Consider the following 21,848-nt stretch of genomic DNA (forward strand, 5'->3'; position numbering starts at 1 on the left):
TGCTTACAAATAAGGTATTATAATAGCATGGTAAGCTGATTTCATGGCAGTTAAATATTAAAATCTGTTTGTAATTATGTGGCGGTAGTATAATTTCACATCACTTAATTTATAGAATGAGAAGCTCATCTGAAAACAAAATAGTAGAATAATAAAGTATAGGAAGTTTGACAAAAATTATTTTCATTATAATATTTATACATCTCCAAGCTTTAGAAATTGTATATATTTCTCATGTTCTTTGTACCTGTTTTAACAAAGAAAAGAAATGGTTGGATGCTCCCCTTGCTTCGAAATTCAGGTGAACCATGCAAATGCTGTATCCTTTGAAAACGCAGTGAAATCACTGAAGAAAAAATAAGGGGTTTTTTCAGTTGTAAACTATGCTTGGACCATTCCTAAATACAGTGTCATTATAATAGTTTGTAAATTTAATTTGCAACTGTATTTCCATTAACAGAACTGAAAAGATATTACTGCTGATACAGTTTGTTTGGCAAGGACTGATAATACCATGCCTTATTTTCATATGTTTAGCACTGGTTTTTGGGGCTCTGAGCAGCCTGGTCTAGTGGAAGGTGTGCCTGCCTGTGGCAGAGTGGTTGGAACTTCAAGGTCCCCTTCCAATCTAAACCATTCTATAAGTGATACCATTTTTAAGAAAGGGTGGGTGTCCTTTTGTTAAAAGCATTATGCAGAGTGTCAACCTGGCATTAAGCTCTAAAACCCCAGTGCAGCCCCTATGCTGCTAAACTGGTTTTGAAATATTTGAAACCAAGATGATATTTAAAATGTAGGTATCATTTCTCACAATGTTTACTTCCTCATAGGTGGTTTATAAAATGGTGTATTACCATATTTTTGCAGTGCTTTTCTATAAGAGGGTCTCAGATTAAAAGCATAAACAGTAGGCAAAGTGAATTAGAGGCAATGGCTATATGAATAAGGGGAAAAATTATTCTTATCTGTTATCTGCATTTTAGTAATAGTAGCTTATACATTACTGATGTCAATGAGACTTTTTACTGTTAGTAAGTACAGGAAAATATTTCTGCCTGTGCCAAAAAGTTGTCAAATTTATAAATGTTAAAACAAGATACAGGATACCAGTTGTGTTTATGATGGACTTAATTTCCTTCAGTTGGAGGAAGAGATAAAACCTAACCCTGTCATTTCTGTCCTCAAAGATTTTTTGCAAAGCTCATCTCTTACTTGTGTATGGTTCCTTTACTGAGATGACTTTATGTTATGTGTTGGAGAGCAGGTAGCTCCATCACTCAGGAATTAGAAGCATTTAACCACGCTGGAGAGTCTCTATCTTGTCAATGGAGGAAGTTAAAAGAGTTCACTTCGTTTCTAAATTGCTCTGCTGAGATGGCTCTCTTTTGCTTGTATAAGATTATATGCACTTGCGTTAGATATCACAAATCACCTTCCTGGGTTCATTTTAGTCATACTCTCAACGATTAAAATATCAGTGTCAGGTTAATACTAGGTTATTGTGAAATGAGAATGGTTAGTGAGAATTATTTTCTGTCTTCTTACAGTTGGAAATGGAAAAATGTCAGTTACAGAATCTTGAGCTGGAGCACAAAAAGCTATCTGCTCGCCTTGAAGAAGAACGTGGTAAAAATAAGCATGTAGTATTGATGCTAGTGAAGGAGTGTAAGCAATTGTCTGGCAGAATTGTAGAAGAAGCCCAGAAACTGGAAGAAGTGATGTCAAAATTTGAAGAGGAAAAGAAAAAAGCTACTGAATTGGAGGAGTTTCTTGCAGCTGAGAAACAAAGGAGTACACAAATGGAAGCTCAAATGGAAAAGCAGCTGTCTGAGTTTGACACAGAGAGAGAGCAGTTGCGTGCCAAACTTCATAAAGAGGAAACACACACCAGTGACCTCAGAGAAGAAAGAGATAAAATGATCCAAATGATTGAGCAATTAAAAAAGGAAAATGAAAGTAAAGCTAATCTTTCTCAAAAGAATATCTATAGGAATCTTGTTTCTATTTCGGTTGAAACAGAAGAGCCAAGTTCAAGAACTGTTGCTTGTCAAACAGAGACTGTAATGATGGACAGTAGTTTAGAAAACTCTAAGAAGTTGCCTTTGACTGTCTCTATGAAGCCTTCTACAGTGAGCCCACTAGTGTCTGGCAATACAAAAATGAATGTGTGTACCAATGCAGCATTTGTGAAGCCTGTCATTGATAGGCAATCTTCATCTAGTGAACTTGTCCCTCCCACAACTCCTGTTCTTCCACAGAATCAAAACAGAATTGAAGAAAATGGACCAAGTACAGGCTTATCCCCTGATTTATCAAGTAGCACTTCCCCTTTTTCGAATAGTAATTCCCTTTGCACCCCTACCACACCAACTGCCACAGCTCAGAATTCCTCGCTCTCTTCCTCTATACACAGTTTGCATTCACCATCTACCAACACTACTGGTCATCCAGGCCTAAACCCACGAGTCCAAGCAGCTAGATTTAGATTTCAGGCAAATGCAAATGATCAAGACCAAAATGGAAACACAACCCAAAGCCCTCCCTCAAGGGATGTGTCCCCTACTAGTCGTGACAACCTTGTTGCCAAACAGGCAGCTCGGAATACTGTCACCCAAGCTCTTTCAAGATTTACTGGCCCTCAGAGTAGCGCTTCGTCGCGGCCAGGGACATCACATTCAGGGGAAGCTGGCACTTGCCCCCCAGTTGGTAAAATTACTTTAAAGACTCCAAGTGTATCAAGAATTGACAGAGGAAACCCTCCACCTATTCCGCCTAAAAAACCAGGGCTTTCCCAAGCTCCTTCTCCACCACACCCACAGCTTAAAGTTTTAATGGATAGTAATCGATCCCCAAATACAAGTGCAAAAACTGACAACAAAACCATGACCTCACCTCTTTCAAGTTCACCACAAGGAATCAGGGTAATAAATGAGGAAATTATTTCTAAGTCCTCACCTCAGCTGCCACCAAAACCTGCTATAGATTTATCTGTGGCACCTGCAGGCTGTGCCATACCAGCCATAGCCTCATCTCAGGTGGGTGCCTGGCCTTCCCACTTTCCTGGACTGAACCAACCTGCATGTTCAGAAAATTCCTTTGTCATTCCCACCACCATTGCCTGTAGCTCCTCCATAAACCCTGTTAGTGCTTCATCCTGTAGACCATGTGATTCAGACAGCCTCCTGGTAACAGCATCAGGTAAAGGGATTGATATGCTACAAACTGTCTCCCTCAAAAACAATGTTTTGGTTTTCTTATATGTCTTGTTTGCTTTTTTTATCTTGTAACTTTATCTTTCTTACTTTCAAAAAGCTAAAATTTTCATTTGTATTTTTTCCACATTCTTGGGATATGGGAATTCTTTCGCTGATTTAGTAACGTTATAAATAAGTTTGCTCTCTCAAGGAAGTCTCTATATAGAAGGCTTTTTTTTTAAAGAGGACTGATTTTTAAAGTGAGCTGCAGATTAGAGTGTATTTAACAAATTCCTTTAATTTTTTTAAAATTTATTTTTTGGTTAATGCTAGTATTTTGGACTTCAAAATGCTTTCTCAGTCTGAAATGATGTTTTGAATATTACCTCTTCAGGGGGTCTTCTATGGAATATGTATTTTAATTCTGTGTGAATCTTTAAAAAATAGTGGGTAGCTGGGGCTATGGTATTCTGCTATGGCAGTAGATGGTTGCACATGTAATTGCCTGTATAACAGTGCACTTTCCTATATATCACTACATGCCTATAGAATATGTTTCATTTTTATTTCTCTTTTTCCATAGTTCTTTTTTCTTTGTAGGCTTTGTTAATGTTCATTCATGGCATCTCACAGGTTTACTTCAGATTTGGGGACAAGTTTGCTGTCGGAAAGTTAAAATCTAACAGTTGATAATCTTAAATCTGGAGTCAATGTGTCTATCTGCTAGTCATCTTGTGTTTCTGTGGGGTCTTACTGGTGTGTCTAATGTGCCACCATCTTCAGGGAATCTTCTTGATGGCATTAAAGTGAACAAAGACAATACTGACCTATGTTTTAGTGAGCTGTAGATCTCCTATAAAGCTTTTTATCAACATATTTCCCTGCTGGGATCAGTAGCACTAGAACATTAGGTAGAAGCTCCTCTTTAGCTTGACTTTCACTGCAGGGAAAAAAAAAGAATATTCCATTATGGAACACTTTAAACTTTCACCAGCATTGAAGAGTGTTTGAATTGTCTCAAACTTTCAACAGCTACTTCAGTTATGGTACTGCAGACCCTCATAACTCTAGTCCCTGCATCATCATCTGTAGGGCATAAAAGCCCTACACAGCTGATCTGCTTCCAACACATAACCAACCACTTTCTCTTGGTAGCTGCACCACTAGCTAATAAGTGAGTTGAACTCAAGCACCAGTGCTGGGGAAGCCACTCCAAAGACAGTATGTGGCAAAATTGTGTGAGGAGATTCCAAGTTTCCTGTTATTAAGCAATTTTTATTCTCATTCCACTTTATTGAAGACTTTCTACATGTATCAGGAGTTACCTAGTTAGCCTTTTAACATTTGGTTGTCACACCGTACTGTCAGAATCCTCTCTCCTTTCTGAACTGTGCCAAAAAAGTATGAGCTCAGAAGTCTTATCCTTCTGTTTGTCTACTGCTCCTCAGAGTCAACAAAAATGGGATTTGATGACTGCCTATTAGTTTGCTGTTTTTCATATGGATGTCCTGAATTTTCATCTTAAATTCATATACCAAGAGGAGTCTGATTGCCATGTCAGATAGATTATTAGTCTTCCAGTATTTCAAATATTTTCTAAACTTAATTTCCCTTCAAGTGCTATTAGGGTCCATAACAGAACTTTAAAATTCTTTTAAAAAAAATTTTAGACTTTATGAACATAGCACAAATTACTGGAAAAGTCAGCTTCCAAGTGACTAGTTTTTGTAAGCAAGAGATTGTATTCCACAAATCCTATCAGCATGAATTAGGTGTATGTAACAGTTATTATTACATTATTTATCTGATATTTGCTAATCACTTAAGATAGTTATTGATTATTCTTTAGAAAAATAAATCTCCTACCTTAAAAATGAAATTACCAGTGCTTTTCTTCATAATTTCATGTATTGTTTTTGCTTTAGTTCATGCTTTGAAGTATTAACTTTTTTCTTAGGAGAACACTAATTCTTTTCAATCAGACTCTGCCCCCAAATATTTAATTTGTTTTTCTTATGAAATGTGTGACCATTCTCAGAAAAAATTGTCAAAGAGAGGACTTTTTATTAAAACTTGTTAGATATTTTTAATTTTTAAGGTTGCTTTCTTTCTCTAACTGCCGTCACTTTTTTTGAGGAGGCATGGAAATATTTGTTGATTTAATTCCATTATAATCCTTGCTCTGAACACTTCATCTTAGTACTTTGTAAGTGACACTGTTTTTGAGGAATATTTGCAATTTCAGATGGGAAACATGATCCATAGTTCGCTAAGAAAGATTGCTTAAACTCTACTTAGCTGTATGCTATTTTATTTTATTTTATTTTATTTTATTTTATTTTATTTTATTTTATTTTATTTTATTTTATTTTATTTTATTTATATAGACATGTTATTTTAGTATCTCATTTACTTTGAGCCTGCATACAGGCTCAAAGAACCTTAGTAACTTTACCTGTAATATTCACATAAATATTCAGGAGGTTATTTGTGTTCTACCCAAAATAATGTTTATATTTTATTTCCCCTATTCTTCAATCTCATTTTCTGTATGTTTTTAAGGGAATTTAATCTGTTTTGGCCAAGTGTTCTAGCAAACTGCAGAACTAACTAAATTTAGAGCAATGGATATTATGCAAGTATGGAAAACATTTCCTTCAAAATTATATGCTAAGAAAAAAATAGATTTTATAAATATACATGGAAATAGGAAGATAAACCAAGTTTAATAACACTGGTTTTGTTAAGATAATGTGGTCAGTAATACCTGCATTCATGCCACTTATTCCCTTTCTCAACATCTTTTTAAGTATGACTTTCTTTGAGGTGAGAAACATCTAACAAACTACAAGTACTGCTGAAACCTCGTTCCCATATCTGCATTTGTATCTGTGTCCTCTAGGCACAGAATCAGTTTTATTAAAGATCTGATTGATTTTCATATGCTTTATTTACTCTTTTCTAGAAAATGTTTAGAATTTCAGTTTTGCATTCAGTTAAAGCAGAACATGGTTAAATCTTATTAATTTTATTGTATAGTAAGTAGTGAGCTTCAATCAGAATTCTTTTATAATTTTAAGAACAGTGACAAAAAAATTTAACATAATAAAGGAAATTGACAGACTCCTTCATTTTTGTACTTTTTTGTTGATCAGTAAATTCATGCATCTTGCTTCTTACATAGAAGTGGAGTCAGGAGAATTGATAACCTAATCACAAAAGTATTATATTTATTAATTTTAATAGAGTTTCCTAGTGAGCTCAGATTGATTTAGGAACATATCAACAACCTGATTTTCAGTAAGGGTCTTGGTTCTAAGAAAAGGAACTCTTCAGAGCAAACTTTAAATGGGAGCTCTGATCCCTGTCACTAAGGCATTCTGCTGAAGTAATGTGATTGTATCTTCTTGTGGAGGTGGCTATTGTACCACATGTTGCTCTTTTCATCCCTGCTAGGAAAAGACATGGGCCTTCATCATTAATGCTAACCAGACTGCATGTAGAGACATTACAATGAACATTTATGGCCTGATTCAAAATCTGTGGCAGTGTTTTCATTAACTTCAGCAGCCTTTGAATCAGTGCCAAAATGCTTCTGCTCTGTTTGGATTTCTGCACTTCAATGGCTGTAAGACTTCAAAATGGAAACAAATGTAGGCGTTTGGATTACCATATCCCTGGGATTTCTGCTTTCATTTTCTTCTTACTTTTGTGCTTTCTGTGTCACTCTTGAATGAAATATATTTTTTATTTTGCTCATTTCTATAATGATTGATTTATTCTCTCTTTACAATTGGCTGTGAAGATAAAAGTGTGTGTGGTGGGGGAGTGAAGGACTGATCTAGGCTCTGAAATTAACCATCTCACATTCTGAAGCTGATGCCAGAAGCTGTTTTTGTCTGTCCCTCTGCCCTTCATCACTGCATGCCCTACAAGCTTTCACAGATGCTTCACATTTCCTCTTTTTGAGTCTGTAATGGTGTCCCTTATTTATTGTTATCTTCTAATGTTGGTGCATTTTTATTGGATGAATTGAATTTTATTGTGCTGCTTCACATTGATAATAGAATGTAAAGTTATATTTATGGTATTACTTATTTTTGTATCTTTATCAGTAGAAGGTTTTCATTTAATGGTAACCTAGTATAATTAATTTCATCACTGAATTGCAACCACATATTTTTCTTTTCAAGGAGCTGAAATGAAAATTAAGATGTGACATTAAAAAATACATTTTGGCATTTCTCTGAAGGATGCCCCAAGAGCAAGCAAACAAACAAGCAAATAAACTACATCAAAAATTGCATTTTTTAAAAAGGAAAGGAAACCGAAAATACTATTCATATTATCAAAGTTCCAGTGTTACTTGGATAAACAATTTAATAATGGTAGTGCCACCTTGACAATATCCACTATCAGTTAACTACCACAAGAAGACAGTAAAAATTATAGAAGTACTACTTTAAAAACGTTAATATATGTATAGCAACAGCTGCAGCACAGTTAGTTTCAAAGAATAACAAAAGGCTGGAAAACTCAACCCACTTTCACAATGGAAAGGAATACTACAAGTTTTTTTTTGGACATAAGGGAATTTTGTAAGAGTTAACTGTTCTCAAATGGTGGAAATTGAAGATAAAATATTTTTTGCCATTTAAAGGATACAGTTTACTCTGTATATTGCTTTTTTTTTTCCCCTGAACTTCAGAAAGCCTCAAAACCCTCTGATTAAAAGTATTGGAGAAATAAGTATTACTAAGAGTATTAATAACCAGAAAATAGCTTTAGAATTGAAGTTACAGGAAGATGTATGAAGTTAATTTTACAATTTATTTTTTGTTAAAATTTGGATTTATAAGGTAATTTCATAGCTGCAGTAATGGCTTCTTACAGTGAATATAAAAAAATAAGTTTAATAATACGCTAATAATATTGGGAAAATACTAAAAATATGTTTATATGTTTAGATACTTCACTAGTAAACTTAATTTAAATTGACAAATTTAGCTTACTTTAGAAAAAAATATGAAAATACTCCAAGCTTTTTTTTTTTGTTGTTTTGGGGTTTTTTTAACTGGAATCAAACTATGTATTCTTCATTGGTATTGCTCAGATGATTAATTCTTGTGTAAGCCTTGATGTTAATTAAAAAGTATCAAGATCTTACAAGGTACCCAGTCCATTGTTTCTTTAGAATTCTCTTGGGAATTTCTTTATTTCATTTTGTTTTCCAAAATGTGGAGCAGACCATCCCAGCATGGTACTGCCACTACCACTTTTTTTTTTTCTAGTTGAAGATGTTGGATAGCACTTGCCAGCTTGAACGGAACTGAAGCTAATGCCCTGAAACTCTTCTTCGGTCTCAGGCATTGCAAAACTGCATTAAAAGCTACCTTAACTTGCTTTGCGTCAAATTTAAGCCTCATATAGTAGCCTATTTGTAATCACAGAAGACAAAGTTATTTATTCAAGAGATAAATACAATGTGTATTTTCTAAAGGTAATAGTGAAAATATTAAGAAAAAAAGCCCCCAGCCTTTCTCCTGTTTTCTCTTGCAGTCTTTGCTCAAGGAAGGATGCATAAAATATTCCATGCCTTATGCAGCAAACTTCATATTCTTAACAAAGTGCCTACTAAAGCTGATGAGTAGTCAACAGAACATTTAACCACAACTCCTAAGCTTTCAGAGTTTTGAATTGAATATTCTTTGGTAATGGAGTGACTTGAAAGCTTTCATACATAAATTTTGTATAACTTGTTACTCATTCCCACCGGAGCATTTTATAATGTTTAAGTATCTCAGAGTAAAAGGAACATTACCTTAATGGAGAGTTCAATAATAAATATATTTTTTCTGAATTATTTATGTAAATGATTTCTACATGTTTTTTCAAACTTATTGAAAGGCACCTGAAGTCAATAAGGGCTCTTTATGCAATTATTCTTTATAACTACATGTGAGTTATATAAATACCAAATATATAAATACTAAAGTTTGCACTAAGGAGGATAAAATTACATATGAAAATAAGTACTTCATTTTGAAAACTTTTCTATAGATACTTTAAAAAAAATCTTCCTGGCATACTGCAAATAAATTAAAATTTGTCTAAAACTTCTGTTAGCTTTGATAATACAAATTTTTTGAGACATCCAGATGCTGCTACTGTTCACAAGTTTCACACTGACCTTTTGTCGTGAGGGCTTGTTCATTTGCATTAACAAGTGTCACCCTTCAATGCAGTTTTTATTCTTTAGAATACCTTCTAATGTGTAGACAACCATCACAAAACTTTTGCTAAACTAACAAATGCAGTCATTTTGAAGATACTTTTAAGTACTTAAAAGAACACAGAAAATGCAGGGCTTATTTATATGTCTCTAACTTCTGTTGCTTTAACTCACAGGCTGGTCTTCCTCCCTAACCCCTTTGTTAACAAGTGGTGGTCCTGTCCCCCTGGGTGGCAGGCCCACCCTTCTTCACCAAGCTGCTGCCCAGGGAAATGTCACTTTATTATCAATGCTGCTTAATGAAGAAGGACTGGACATTAATTACTCTTGTGAAGATGGCTATTCTGCCTTGTATTCTGCTGCTACGAATGGACATACAGGTAAATGATACTAAGATCTAGTATGGCACCCTGGTATGCACCAATGAAAGCTTACTTCATAAGTTTTTAATATTTAATTAAGTCAAATGGATTCTTCTTAAAACTGTGAAATTGAAAGTGGGATATATAGATTATATAACCAAAATCCTGCTATAGCATATATAGAAGCAATGCTTCTTGGAGCAGAACTTTGGAACTCAGGAAGCATTTGAAACACAAAAAATTGGTAGCATTCAGCAGGAACATCCATTCTAATTCTCCACTCCCTTCATATAAAAAGCTACCAGATATTGTCACCTCATATTCTGTGAAACACTTAAGATCTTTTGTAGCAATAGGAGCTTGAAAGAAAGAACTTTCCTCGACAGGGAGTAAGCAGCAAAGAATAGGTGGTCATCAGGGTTTTGATCTTCTGCAGCAGCAGTGAAAATGATGGAAGATAGTGTCAGAATAGTGTGTTACTTGGGAATAAGATGAACTGTCTTTATTTTTGAACTGAATGAAATAGCCTTCATTTGTTACCTAGGCTCTCCTGAGAAAATTAAAAGGGTTTTTTTTCTTCCCTCATGACCCCAACCCTCCTCTGTATTGAAGAAGAAGCATTTCTGAGCCTGTTAACAGTCAGTGTTCATGTTTTATGAATATATCAATGAAATGCAGCAAGTATATTACTAACAGATATGAATTCATGGATACAAACTCCTAGCAATAATTTTCAGACTTTTAACACCAGGCTCTCAAACAGCAATTTGTTTTAAAAGTCCACTGCACATCCTGTAGCTTTTTCTATCTACATAAAAACCTCCAGATTCTTATATTGCAAGTGGTATCATTATGCTGTTTTGGACACTAAGGATGAAGTCCAGCAATACCAATGCAAATATACCATTAATTTTTAGTAAAGTCAAAATTTTATTTCAGAGTAGAGGTTGTAACTAAGTCCCCTTAAAGCCACTGCTTTCAAGAGTACTTTGCGGTTTTATTTAGTGAAATATTTATTAGTGACACAATTACAAACCCCTCATCCAGTGTTCCAGATAGCATATAGGCTATTTCATAATTCTTTTGAAATATTTTAAAAATAAAACTAAAGTTAGGATACAAAATGTGCAGCTATGCAGATAGTGTACATTTTTCTCACATGTTCAGGGTTAATTTTGCTGTCAGGCATCTGGGCCTTTTCACCTGAGTTTCTTTCCTGTTGCCAAAACCTTTAAAATAGTGAAAAAGTACTTTTTTTTTCCCTTTGGTGATTTTTTCCTTTTTTCAACTTATCTACAGTATTAAGAATCCAAGTAAATTATATTGTATGGATTTATTATTCTCCCCTCACTGAATGGATGTTTGGTCTGTTCTTCCAGGCTTACATGCAGTTATCATTGCTAATATTTGTAGGAGATCATAATTGACCCAATTCTTCTTTATTCATCTTGTATTCTAAAATTGCATCAAAGCAAATGATTTTGAGTTACTGAACAGCTCCTGCTGACAGCAAAGGCAATTTGTTTCCTTTTTTTATTGTCAAAATTTCAAATAAGAAAAACACTTGACAGAATTGTGCAAACACATTAAAAAAACAAACATATGCATATGCACCCTGTAATTGTTTAGTATGTTGTATTTTTTGAGATAAAAACTGTATTGCAGAGGTTACAGTCTTGCTCTTCTATTTATAGTTGGCAGGATGTGAAAAACACTTGGTTGTACAAATCATCACATTTCAGCAGCTAAATGGATTGTATGAACACTGAATGAGAGAATCACACAACAGCAGTGTTGATGTCTCCTTAATAAATGATATGAAAATTGAAAGGTATAGAGCTATAAAATTTTTGGAGAAAGAGTTTCATGCTTAACTTTCTTACTAATAATATATAGTATATATATTTTTTTTTTCCATTACTTTGTATTTGTTCTCAAATGAATGGATATATGTAGCAATTCAAAGTGGAGACTTTTAAAACAAGTTTACTTAAATTATGTAGGCTTAAGAACAGATATATAGAAATAAATCTTTTTAAAACTCCTTTCTAATACCTCTTCTTAACTAGCCAGGTGGAAAGAAATTATACTGCTGTCATTTTAAGGGTAAAATAATTTATTGTTCAAATTTTTCGTTGTGTTGTCAATGGTAAGTTTGTTTTGGTTTTTTCCCATAGAATCATACAGTCACTTAGATTGGAAAAGACCTTAAGATCATTCAGTCTAACCATAAAACTTAACACAAGCCTACAGTGGTGGGTGATCACACCATGATTTATTGAGAATATTTTTAAAGTGGATTTAGTGACTAAATGGAGTTTGAGATTTCTAAGTCAACTAACCAGATTTTCCTATTTCTCCTGGAGAAGATTTCACGAGAAGAAAAGAGTAACTTTAGAACTGATAAAAGCAAGTATGAGTACCTCCCTTCAGAAAAACAATGTTTGAGAGATTCTGGGAAGAGTGGAAACTAAATGATCCCCACGTATTTTCAGTGAAGAAATACAGTATTTGAGATGTGTAGATGTGTAGATAACTAGAATGTGGTAGAGCACATTATAACCAGCATGGTGGCAGCAGCTGTTATATGATCTGAGCCCATTCTGTAGAAAAAATTGAGTTACACAAAGAGCACTGAAATATTCTGTCCTAATCTATCCCAATTGCAAAATGTGTAGCTTTTCTGTTTGGAAAGCCTTTTGAGAGCTGCAGCAGAGGGTTTTTACAGGGCATGAAGTTAATAGCAGATGCTTTGTTTCCAACACACACTGTCCTTAATTCTGTAGGTCTGACAGAGAGAAATTCACCCTCAAAATACACAGTTTCTTTGTATTTGAATGGACATGAGGAAACTGTTAATTTCATGATTTAACCACTAGATTGGGATAGCTGAACAGGTTGTCTTGTCAGTCTGCCTTGGTTTTACCATTAGCAAAGAAGAACTGCGTCAGGTCTATTGTGCCCTTAGTAACAGTAGTTCTCTTAGCTAATAGATCTGCATAGCTGTATGATATTGCAAATTGTGACCATTCTCCACCACAAAGAGGTGGAGAAGGACAGAATGAAAGAGTAAGAGTTCCTGAACCTGAGAGATGTGGAGAAAATAATGTCCTTTGGACTCAGCTATGTGGTAATCATATGCATTTACGGAGTAATTGATTGTCTTCTATCCTGAGTATTTGGAGGCTATGGCACCCTGATTGATAGAAAAAAACTGGAGTGGTGTGGGAAGTAGAAAGGAGTGAGGTGCAGAGACATACAGCTACATGGAGTCAGCTTTGTCAAGCCACGGATGTATCTGCATGATGTTTGCCATCACTCTGGAAGAACTAACTACCCAGCTGTGGTGGAGAGCAGTAAAATCTCCAGGTGTTTATCTTAATTTGCTTCCATGTTTTGCTTTTGCTATGACCAAAACTTATAACTTAGTGACACCAATGTCTGTTTAGTGCCTGCCCTTCCATCCAGAACTCCCCACTGCTTATTACTTTTATGGCAGACCAGAGTGAACTGGAGTGAATGAGCCTGGTCTGACCCAAATTACCCTTCTCCAAATCCCAGTAAAAGTCCATCCAGAAGACCCAGGCATCTTGGAGATAATTGCTCTTTTACTTTATATGCCACCAGAACAGGTCATGTGGAGCTTACTAGCTCACATGCTCTGCCTTATGCAAGTAGCTGCATTTCCTCATGGTCACATTTATCCCTAAGAATAAAAAGCTGTTTTCAGAAGCAGTATTTTCACTGCTTCATCAGAAGAGATAAGCTTCATCAGAAACAGCATTTCTACAGATATAACCAACCACCTGAATGATCTGCCAGTCAATAAATGTGAATTAACCATGCCTTTCTAGACCGTCTTGTTCTGTGTGTTCATGGCTTTTGCATGGCTAACATATGCTTTATGAATAAACAGCCAAGTATTCTAGCCAAATACTTGAAACTTCTAAATGAAAATTTTTTCAACTTCCCTCATAAACTTTAGAAGTATCTTAGGATGTCAAGCAGAAATCTGTATTTTCAAGTTAGTAATTTAATATAGGACCAGGATTGACAATGGAAAGAAGAAAAAAAAATAGGTCAATCTTAGCAGAGTATTTTTGTGTTAAAAAGTGAATGAAAATATAATTTTATTTTAAGTGGTGCTATCTTACAATTGGAAGGACTTGGTAAGTTAGTTAGCAGAGAGTTTCTTCATGACTTAAAAAAAATTACAGGTCAAGTCCTGGTAACTTACCAACTTTACAATGAAAAATAATTTCACATCCGATTACTTACTTCAAAATTAAAGAATCCTAATTTACAAAATAATAACTTAAGGTGTTTTAAAATCTTGTTTCTTAATTTTAAATTATTTATTCAATCATCTCCACAACATCTCTATTAGCATTTGAAAAAATTGTAACAGGAGTAAATACATTGAAAAATGCTGTAGACTAGTCAGATTTCTAAGTAGTTCTTAATATATTTTTCTGATATCCAAGTTGTTCTTAATATGTGTTTAGTTCTGATATCTAGAGTTAAACTTCACTAACAAAACTTGGCTTCAGGATTTTACTGAGTGCCAGAACAGCATGCATTAAGCTTGCTCAGAAATCAGGTCAGGAGTTTGTAATTGGTGTTGTAGCTGAGCTTATTTTCCAAGTAGTAGTTTCAATTACAAAAGACTTGTTTTATTTTGGTCTGGAGCCAATTTCAAGAATGAGGAGCAGATCAACTGTTTTCTTCAAAGTTAATTGCATCAAATGATATCCCAATTTGTGGATGAAAAGCAGTCTAATTACTATGTAATTAATTATCTTAAATTAGCTGTAGGCATGATGGAATGAGGCTGGTACTATTTTTAGCATGTGGTTTTGGAAATATATGAATGGGAATGGTTTGGGGAGGTTTGAGTTTTTCAGCTTATTTTATTTGTCATTGCAATTACAAGTCAGTGCCCTAAAATAAGACTGGCCGGTGTGTTGCTTGAGGTCTGTGTAGCTTGTGAACATCTCCCCTGTGGCTGTCATATTTGTCACAACTGCCAGTAGGCAGTGATGCCTTTAGGGACTCCTGGATAAGTCAGATTCCCCACTTGGGAGGTAAAATAGCTAATACTGTGGGAGGTGCCTGCGGTGGGCATGTGTTTGAATCCCAGCAGAACCCAGCCCAAGCCCTTTTTGCAGAAGGGTGGTTATGCCCATAGGAGGCAATTCTCATCTCTCTCCTGCAAACTTCTTGAGCTTTTATTTCAGTCTCCTAAGGTGTGATGTGTAGTCCAAAAGACTAGCTGATTGTTGCCCCTTGAGCAGACTTTAGCCTCTGACAGTTTTAACGCTGATTTTCTTGACTCATCCCATAGTTCTGCTCCATTTATAGATTGTGTGAGATTGCTGCTGGCTGCAGAAGCACAAGTTGACGCTGCTGATAAAAATGGCTTTACACCCTTGTGTTCAGCAGTTGCTCAGGGACATGTCAAGTAAGTGAAGTCTTTAAGATTTTGCATGTCAGCTGTTACTCAATTTTACATTATATACGTTTTCATTACATTATTGTTGCATTCTTATGTATAAATGTAATTAACTATAATTTATTGAAAGCATCTACTTAAATTCATATTCTTATGCCATTCTGATTCTAATATTTTCTATTTGTTTTCTTTCCAATTTCAGCTCTTAAGGTTGCTGAGCATGTATTCTTAGCAATTACAATGTGGTACTGGTCTGCTTGGGCATCATACCACTGAATTTCTTAATTTTCTTGGAGTTATCAGCCATAGTATAGGATTAACAGAGAAAGGAAGAAGGAAATTAGTTTTGCACTGATTTTTTTCAGGCATAGAAAACTATGAATATCATATTCAGAGGCAAATGAACATCTGAGTTTTCTCCTGAGTGCAATATAATCAAATACCTTACACAATAAAACAAGGAGTTTTTTAAGGTTTTATTTTATTGTATTCATATTCTCTCACTAAAATAAATATCTTAACACTACATTTAAATAGGAATTTGTTTATTTTCCTGACTTACCCTCACAACACTTTGCTATGTATCATGGGCTGTGTTGTGGTATTGTGACTTTATATTCTTTTTGCCTTAGACTTACTTATGTAATATGATATCCATTTTTAGCCAATGATACACACTTTTTGCTTTTACTTTTTCAGACACTGAACATGAAGTGAATTTTAAAATTGAGCATGGAATGACAGGGTTAGCCAAAAATGTCAGAAAGACTACAAATGGTTCAGGCTGTTTGATTTGTTGGTCTCTTCAAAGTTCAGGCACAGAAAAAAAATATGTAGTAGGTGGAATTTGGGGCAACATTATTGTCTGTCTCCTAATGTGGGGTTAATGACAGCACTAAACTGCACAGTTGGTGTCTGTCATAGACTTGTAAACCAGTCCCCTGTGACATCTTCATTTACCTTGTTCCTGAACCAAGACAATACTGCCGTTCTAACCCTGGTTCTGTAGTCAGGAAAAAAAATCGAGTTTTTTGAGGCTGGTCCAGTAACTAATTTTAGGAGAAACTTCCAGAATTATTTCCCCTGTGGTCTAGGCCACAATGACCCTGAACTTGAGGTGCAAAGTCAGTGTAGCTTTTCGAGATTCACCAAATAAAATGTAAAGGATCAAACCAGATATTTATAACCTAGCAGACTTAAAACTTAATATTGAATTGCTCTATGGAAGTGTCTTCTTGTGAGCCTTTCTTAAGATAACTTTGTGACTGTATGGTTAGGATGTATGCATAACATTTGTTACGGCAGATCATTATTTTTATTTGTATTTTTTTTTGTCCATTTGAGCATTTTGGAAAGCATAGATAAGTAATTCATATCAATGCTATCTGTTTTACTCTTCTCTAAAATTGTGCATTTTACCTTGAACTTAACTGATTTTCTGACTGGATAAAAACGTATCAAAAACAATTTTCTTAAATACTTGTGATTTTTTTAGTATATAGTTACTTGTATTCTTACATATATCCCTTACAGTGGTTTAAATATTTTGTCACAGTATGTTTCGTTACAGTATGGTCTCTTAATCAGTAGTTATTTGGCACTGCACTAACTGCTTTGAGGCTTTGTTGTTGATATGCTTTCTGTTTTTATGGACTGATAAACATTGAGCTGGAGAGCTGGGAACTTATCTTTGCTAACAATGCAGAGTTGTTTGAACTGCAGAGTGAATTTACTGACATTAAGATTTTTGCAAGTCTTAAGTGTTGTTGAAAATCTAGGTTGGGGAAGGGAAAGGTAGCCAACTCTGGCACAAGAACAGGGACAAAAAATGCACCTATTGCTACAGGGTTGTGAGGAAGTACAGGAGCTTGGATCTGAGTTTCAGCCCCAAGTGAATTGCAGCACAACATCTAAGCTTCCATCCTCCATAACCCAGTAGCTGCTAGCAATACACCCAAGCCATCCTTGCAGAGTAGCCTCCATTCAGGCACCTACTGAATGATAGGTATTGCCATAGCTGTTTTGCTGCCCCCACCAGGTTACTTCCCTAGATGAGTGTCCATTTTGCTGGTAAAGCTAATCCTAGTCCTTCATTTCATTTTTTCCCTTTTCAATTCTATTTTAAATATCAGTAGTCTGTAATGTTTCTTTTTTTGCTCAGCTGAATATTTTTCTTAAGCAGCTGTCATCAAGTTTTTATCAGTCTTGTGAAATGGAGTGGTTTACATTCAAAATTTTAAAATGCAGCTACAGTAGTTTAAGATTTACAAGTTTGAAGTAGCTTGTCTTTATACCTATGTACAAAATTATCCTTTATACTTGTGTAGATGGGTTGATCACAGGTAGATCTAAATCTGTAAAATTAATACTTTATTTAAAATATTTAAATGTCTTAAGTAATAAAGAGGTGTTGCATATCTAACATAAGACAATTTTATTGCTTTATTGTTTGCTGTAGATGTGCAGAATTATTAATTATGTATCAGGCTGATATTAACCATGCTGCTGAAAGAGGACAGACACCTTTGTACCTGGCCTGTAAAAACGGAAATAATGATTGTATTAAACTGTTGTTGGAAGGTGGAGCGGATCGAACAATAAAAACCAGTGTAAGTTAAAATAGTTTGTAAAGTACCTTGTATAGTACTGAATATTGGCATTAAAATATTTATTTAAACTTTTCTTTAAAGCTGAAATAAACCATATAATTGGAAATTAATATTTTGTTATTTTCATAATACTTTCTGTTTTTTTTAAACTGCATATTGTCTAAAATTTCCTAAATTCTGTGACTTTCATACCATTTTACATATTTTAGATTCCACTGGCAATTCGCTGCAATTTTCTCCAGCACTGGATTTGTAAAATGCTTCCACTTTTTGTGCTAGGTGCTTTATTGTTGTCCTTGAAGGGACAACATCCCAAAACTTTCTTGCCAGTATTGTAGAGTTTCACGTATCACAAGTGGCAGAATATGGCCAAAAAAAAGTCATATGTAGAGGAGAAGGGAAGGAGGACTGTCTAAAAATTAGTGCCTATATAATTGCCTTTTTCAGGTGCTTTTCTAAAGTTTTTTTATGACTATGATGTCAGTAGATTCTTATGACAATAAATGTGGGTTATAGACTGTTCCAAAATACAGCACAAAGAGTAGTAGCTTCACAGAACATTCTACTCCACCATTAATTATTACACTAAATCTTTTATCATTCATTTATTTTGCAACTGGAAAGTAAATATATTTGACTTGGAATGAGAAAAAGTTGTGATGTCAAAACTGTGAAACTGACTAATAAATGGATTAATGCTGCATGAAACAATATTGATAGTTGAAATCATTTTTGTTTGATGCACAGGAAGGAAGCAGTTTACTAACAGCATGTATCACTTAGGCTCTTCTAAAAATTTTGAAGATTTTATCTGTTGGACTGTCCTTGGAGAAAGCTGTAAAATTTTTCTTCTTCTACATTTTCTTCCCTCTCTTCCACCCAAGCAACACATACAAGCAACTCTGTTTTCCCAAAGGATTTCTGTGTCATTCTTGTTTGTCTTCCAGTGGAGCCTTCCATTTAGATTCTTTGCTGATATAAGTCTGCAAACATTTTTCTATGTGTTTGGTGGCAGTGTGCTTTTTTATTGTGGTTTCTTTTTTAGGATGGCTGGTCACCAATTCATGCAGCAGTGGATTCTGGTAATGTTGAAAGTCTCAAGCTCCTTATGTACTATGGAGAGCCGAACAATGGGAACTGTTTGATGGATGCAGAGCCTAATTTCGACTACTTTGATTTGGAGAAGAGAGAAGATGACTATAGCAGTAGAGTAAAGCCTATTGTTTCTGCAGATCTCATTAACCATGCTGACAAAGAGGGTTGGACTGCTGCCCATATAGCAGCATCAAAAGGCTTTAAGGTTAGTCTGTGTGAACAAGTTACAGAAACCTGATAGAATTTAGGCAAAATAAATCCTTTTCTTTTATCTTTGAAGAATTGCAACTTCGATGTCAAGTCTAAGTTTGTTATCTAGTTTATAGGCCAACTTGATTTAACAGAGACAAGAGATAGACCTCCAGAATTTGTCCCAGAAGCCTGGTGTCAAATGGAGTGAATTACCATATTTAAAAGTCTACCTCTTGTGGGACACCAGTAAAAAGCAGAAACATCATTACTTGAGATTTTCAAAGTTAAGGTGAGATGAATCCCACCCTGAATGCCAATTCATTGGATGTCATGTGCTTATAGATATTAGATGGACATAATTTCACTAGGAACAATTTTTCCTCTGTGAAGGAGGGGAGAAGAAGAAATTTGAGAACCAGATTTCTGCAGTCATACATTGTTTAATTTATTATTTTGGGCAGCCTTTTTATCAGGCAATGAAACATTTTTGTGAGGTTGGGACAACTGAAGACATGGAGGATGACCTGACAGTTCCTACTGATGACCAACAGGAGGATTTCTGGAAATTTTTTACCACTTCTTGGCATCAGAAGCTGTACACTTGTAACACTAACCATTTAAAGGACTTCTTTTTATAGCTGTCAGTCAGATCTCACTGTAAAATTTTTACCCAAGAAGAAAATAGAGGGTGCTCAACACAGAAGAGTGAATTTTAAGAAAATACAGTCCAAGACTTCAAAACTCAGCTTGTGTTTACATGCCTAGTTCAATACCTTCATTATGTTTGCTTTTTTTTCCTGATAAATTTACGTTCAAGATAGATATTCTCAAAATAGACACAGATTTAAGGTTCAGTTAAGGTTACGAGTTTTTTTAGGGACAGCCATTGCTTACTCAGCATTTTGCATTACAAAGAGTCAGTGTTCCATTAGCAATGTCTGTTAGGCTGGTGCAGATTCTCATTCCAGTTTCCACTCATACAAATTTAGATGGAGTTTAAGATACTTGCTGTAATCTGCAAATACCTAAATAAATGTGCTATGTTGGCTCTTTCTGCAATAATATAATCCTCAGGAACTTTGAATTTAGGTTTCATTTTCTGTCTGAAAGGTCCCTGAAAGGTCTGATCTCTCTGAAAGGTCTGACACTGGAAGTCTTTACATATGTCTTTCATTAACAACTCCAGGATTTGAGTTTCTAAGCACATTCCAAGTCAACTGTTTAATAAGATCTCCATTTGGAGTTGAGGGGAGTCTCCTTGGTGATGAAGGTGATATACAGCTGGCAGTCAGATTCCTGGTTTTGATGTTGTAGAGCCTACAGGATTGCATTTTATTTGATGCATTTATTGATTTGGGATATGTTTGGGATATTTAAAAGCTAAAAAAGCTTAATAGCCACCTCCAAGTGCTGTTTACACTTTGACTTTGTTCTCTAATCCATTATGTACACTGCATGGCATTCATTCCAGTGCATGATAGCTGCATGTAAGCAGTGCTGACACTTGCATCCTCTTTTTTGAGATAGGTAGGGGCCATTCTTTACAGATAATTCTGCTAGGACATCTTAGCTGTTATTTCATAGGCAGCAGAGACAACAAAACCCCTCATTTTACTAAGGAAAATAAGCTTGATTTCTTTGTTCTGTCCCACTTCTTCCTGCTTTACTTCCCATTTTCAGCCTCATAGTTCAGTCCTCAGCCTTCTGCTGTTCTGCTGTTCATTGCTTCTATTTGAGAGACAGTGTTAACAAACTAACCTGTCAAGAAAATATATGCTTTTTTCTGCTTGATATCCTTCTGGCAAGCTTAGTGGGCTAAACATTTTTTTAAAGTACTTATAGGTGCTATAACTACAGCCTGGTAAAATTTCACCTCACAGGCAGATATACCTTGAATGACTGCTATATTTATGAAAGGTCTGAGAGTGTCAGATACACTCACAAAAGTTTCTGCAGAACAGCTACAAAATAGGTAACACTATGTGAACCTGCAACTAGCCACTATTCCACATCAAAATACTCAATAGCTGCTTCTCTGTGTTTTTAAGGTTTGATTTCCCTGCTATGGCTAACCCCAAACATTATCAATATAGTATTAACTAATATAATTTCCCCTGGGGTCTTTTTTTTTTTACAATATGGATGTGTCTTTAAAAGCATATCTGAGATGAAGAAGTTTTCATGGAAGCTGCCTGTATTATTGCAGAATGATGGCCATTAGAAACAAGGACTTGATCCTTTTTCTGATTGTTGATCAATCAATTTGAATGTGGTTTTATGAGAACTCTTTTATCCCACACATATTTGGGAGTACCTATATAGTGAATATTTTTTCATGTTACAGTATGATTCTACCAATTCAAATTTATATGGTAATAGCTTGTTCCTAATTTCAATGATTTTCCCTTTAGTTGAGCATATGACATTTTTAGAGAGCATCATGTTGTCATCCCCAAGATGTTTGTGCTCTGAATTAATAAAAATACATTTTTTTATCACTGCATTCTTATGATGCTTGCAGAATTTCAGGTTTCTGCCTGCAGAAATTCTGCCAAAGAAGAGGCTTGCAAGGTGGTTTTAAAATGAATCCTTTTTTGTGTCCCACTCAGGTGTCAGTCATGATGGAAACTCCTGCTTGGTTAATTACAAAGTGAAAACTGATTTTATGGATTGTTACCTAAATAGATTCATTTATTACTCTGTATTAAGCTT

At 35.0% G+C, this 21,848-nt stretch overlaps 1 protein-coding gene across 4 annotated transcripts in view; it reads left to right on the forward strand.

Moving 5' to 3' along the window:
* Positions 1-21,848, forward strand: part of CTTNBP2 (cortactin binding protein 2) — a 77,309-nt gene that overhangs the window by 31,958 nt on the left and 23,503 nt on the right. For 3 of the 4 annotated variants that reach the window (XM_050986745.1, XM_030237830.2, XM_050986738.1), the window contains exons 4-8: positions 1,548-3,198; positions 9,603-9,806; positions 15,150-15,249; positions 17,699-17,849; positions 18,895-19,149. In XM_050986745.1, the coding sequence (XP_050842702.1) occupies positions 1,548-3,198; positions 9,603-9,806; positions 15,150-15,249; positions 17,699-17,849; positions 18,895-19,149 (2,361 nt within the window). Of the gene's footprint in view, positions 1-1,547; positions 3,199-9,602; positions 9,807-15,149; positions 15,250-17,698; positions 17,850-18,894; positions 19,150-21,848 lie in introns of those variants that run through there. The other variant, XM_050986752.1, reaches the window with a different exon arrangement.

The sequence above is a fragment of the Serinus canaria genome, chromosome 1A (genome assembly GCF_022539315.1).
Source record: "Serinus canaria isolate serCan28SL12 chromosome 1A, serCan2020, whole genome shotgun sequence".
Lineage (NCBI taxonomy): Eukaryota > Metazoa > Chordata > Aves > Passeriformes > Fringillidae > Serinus > Serinus canaria.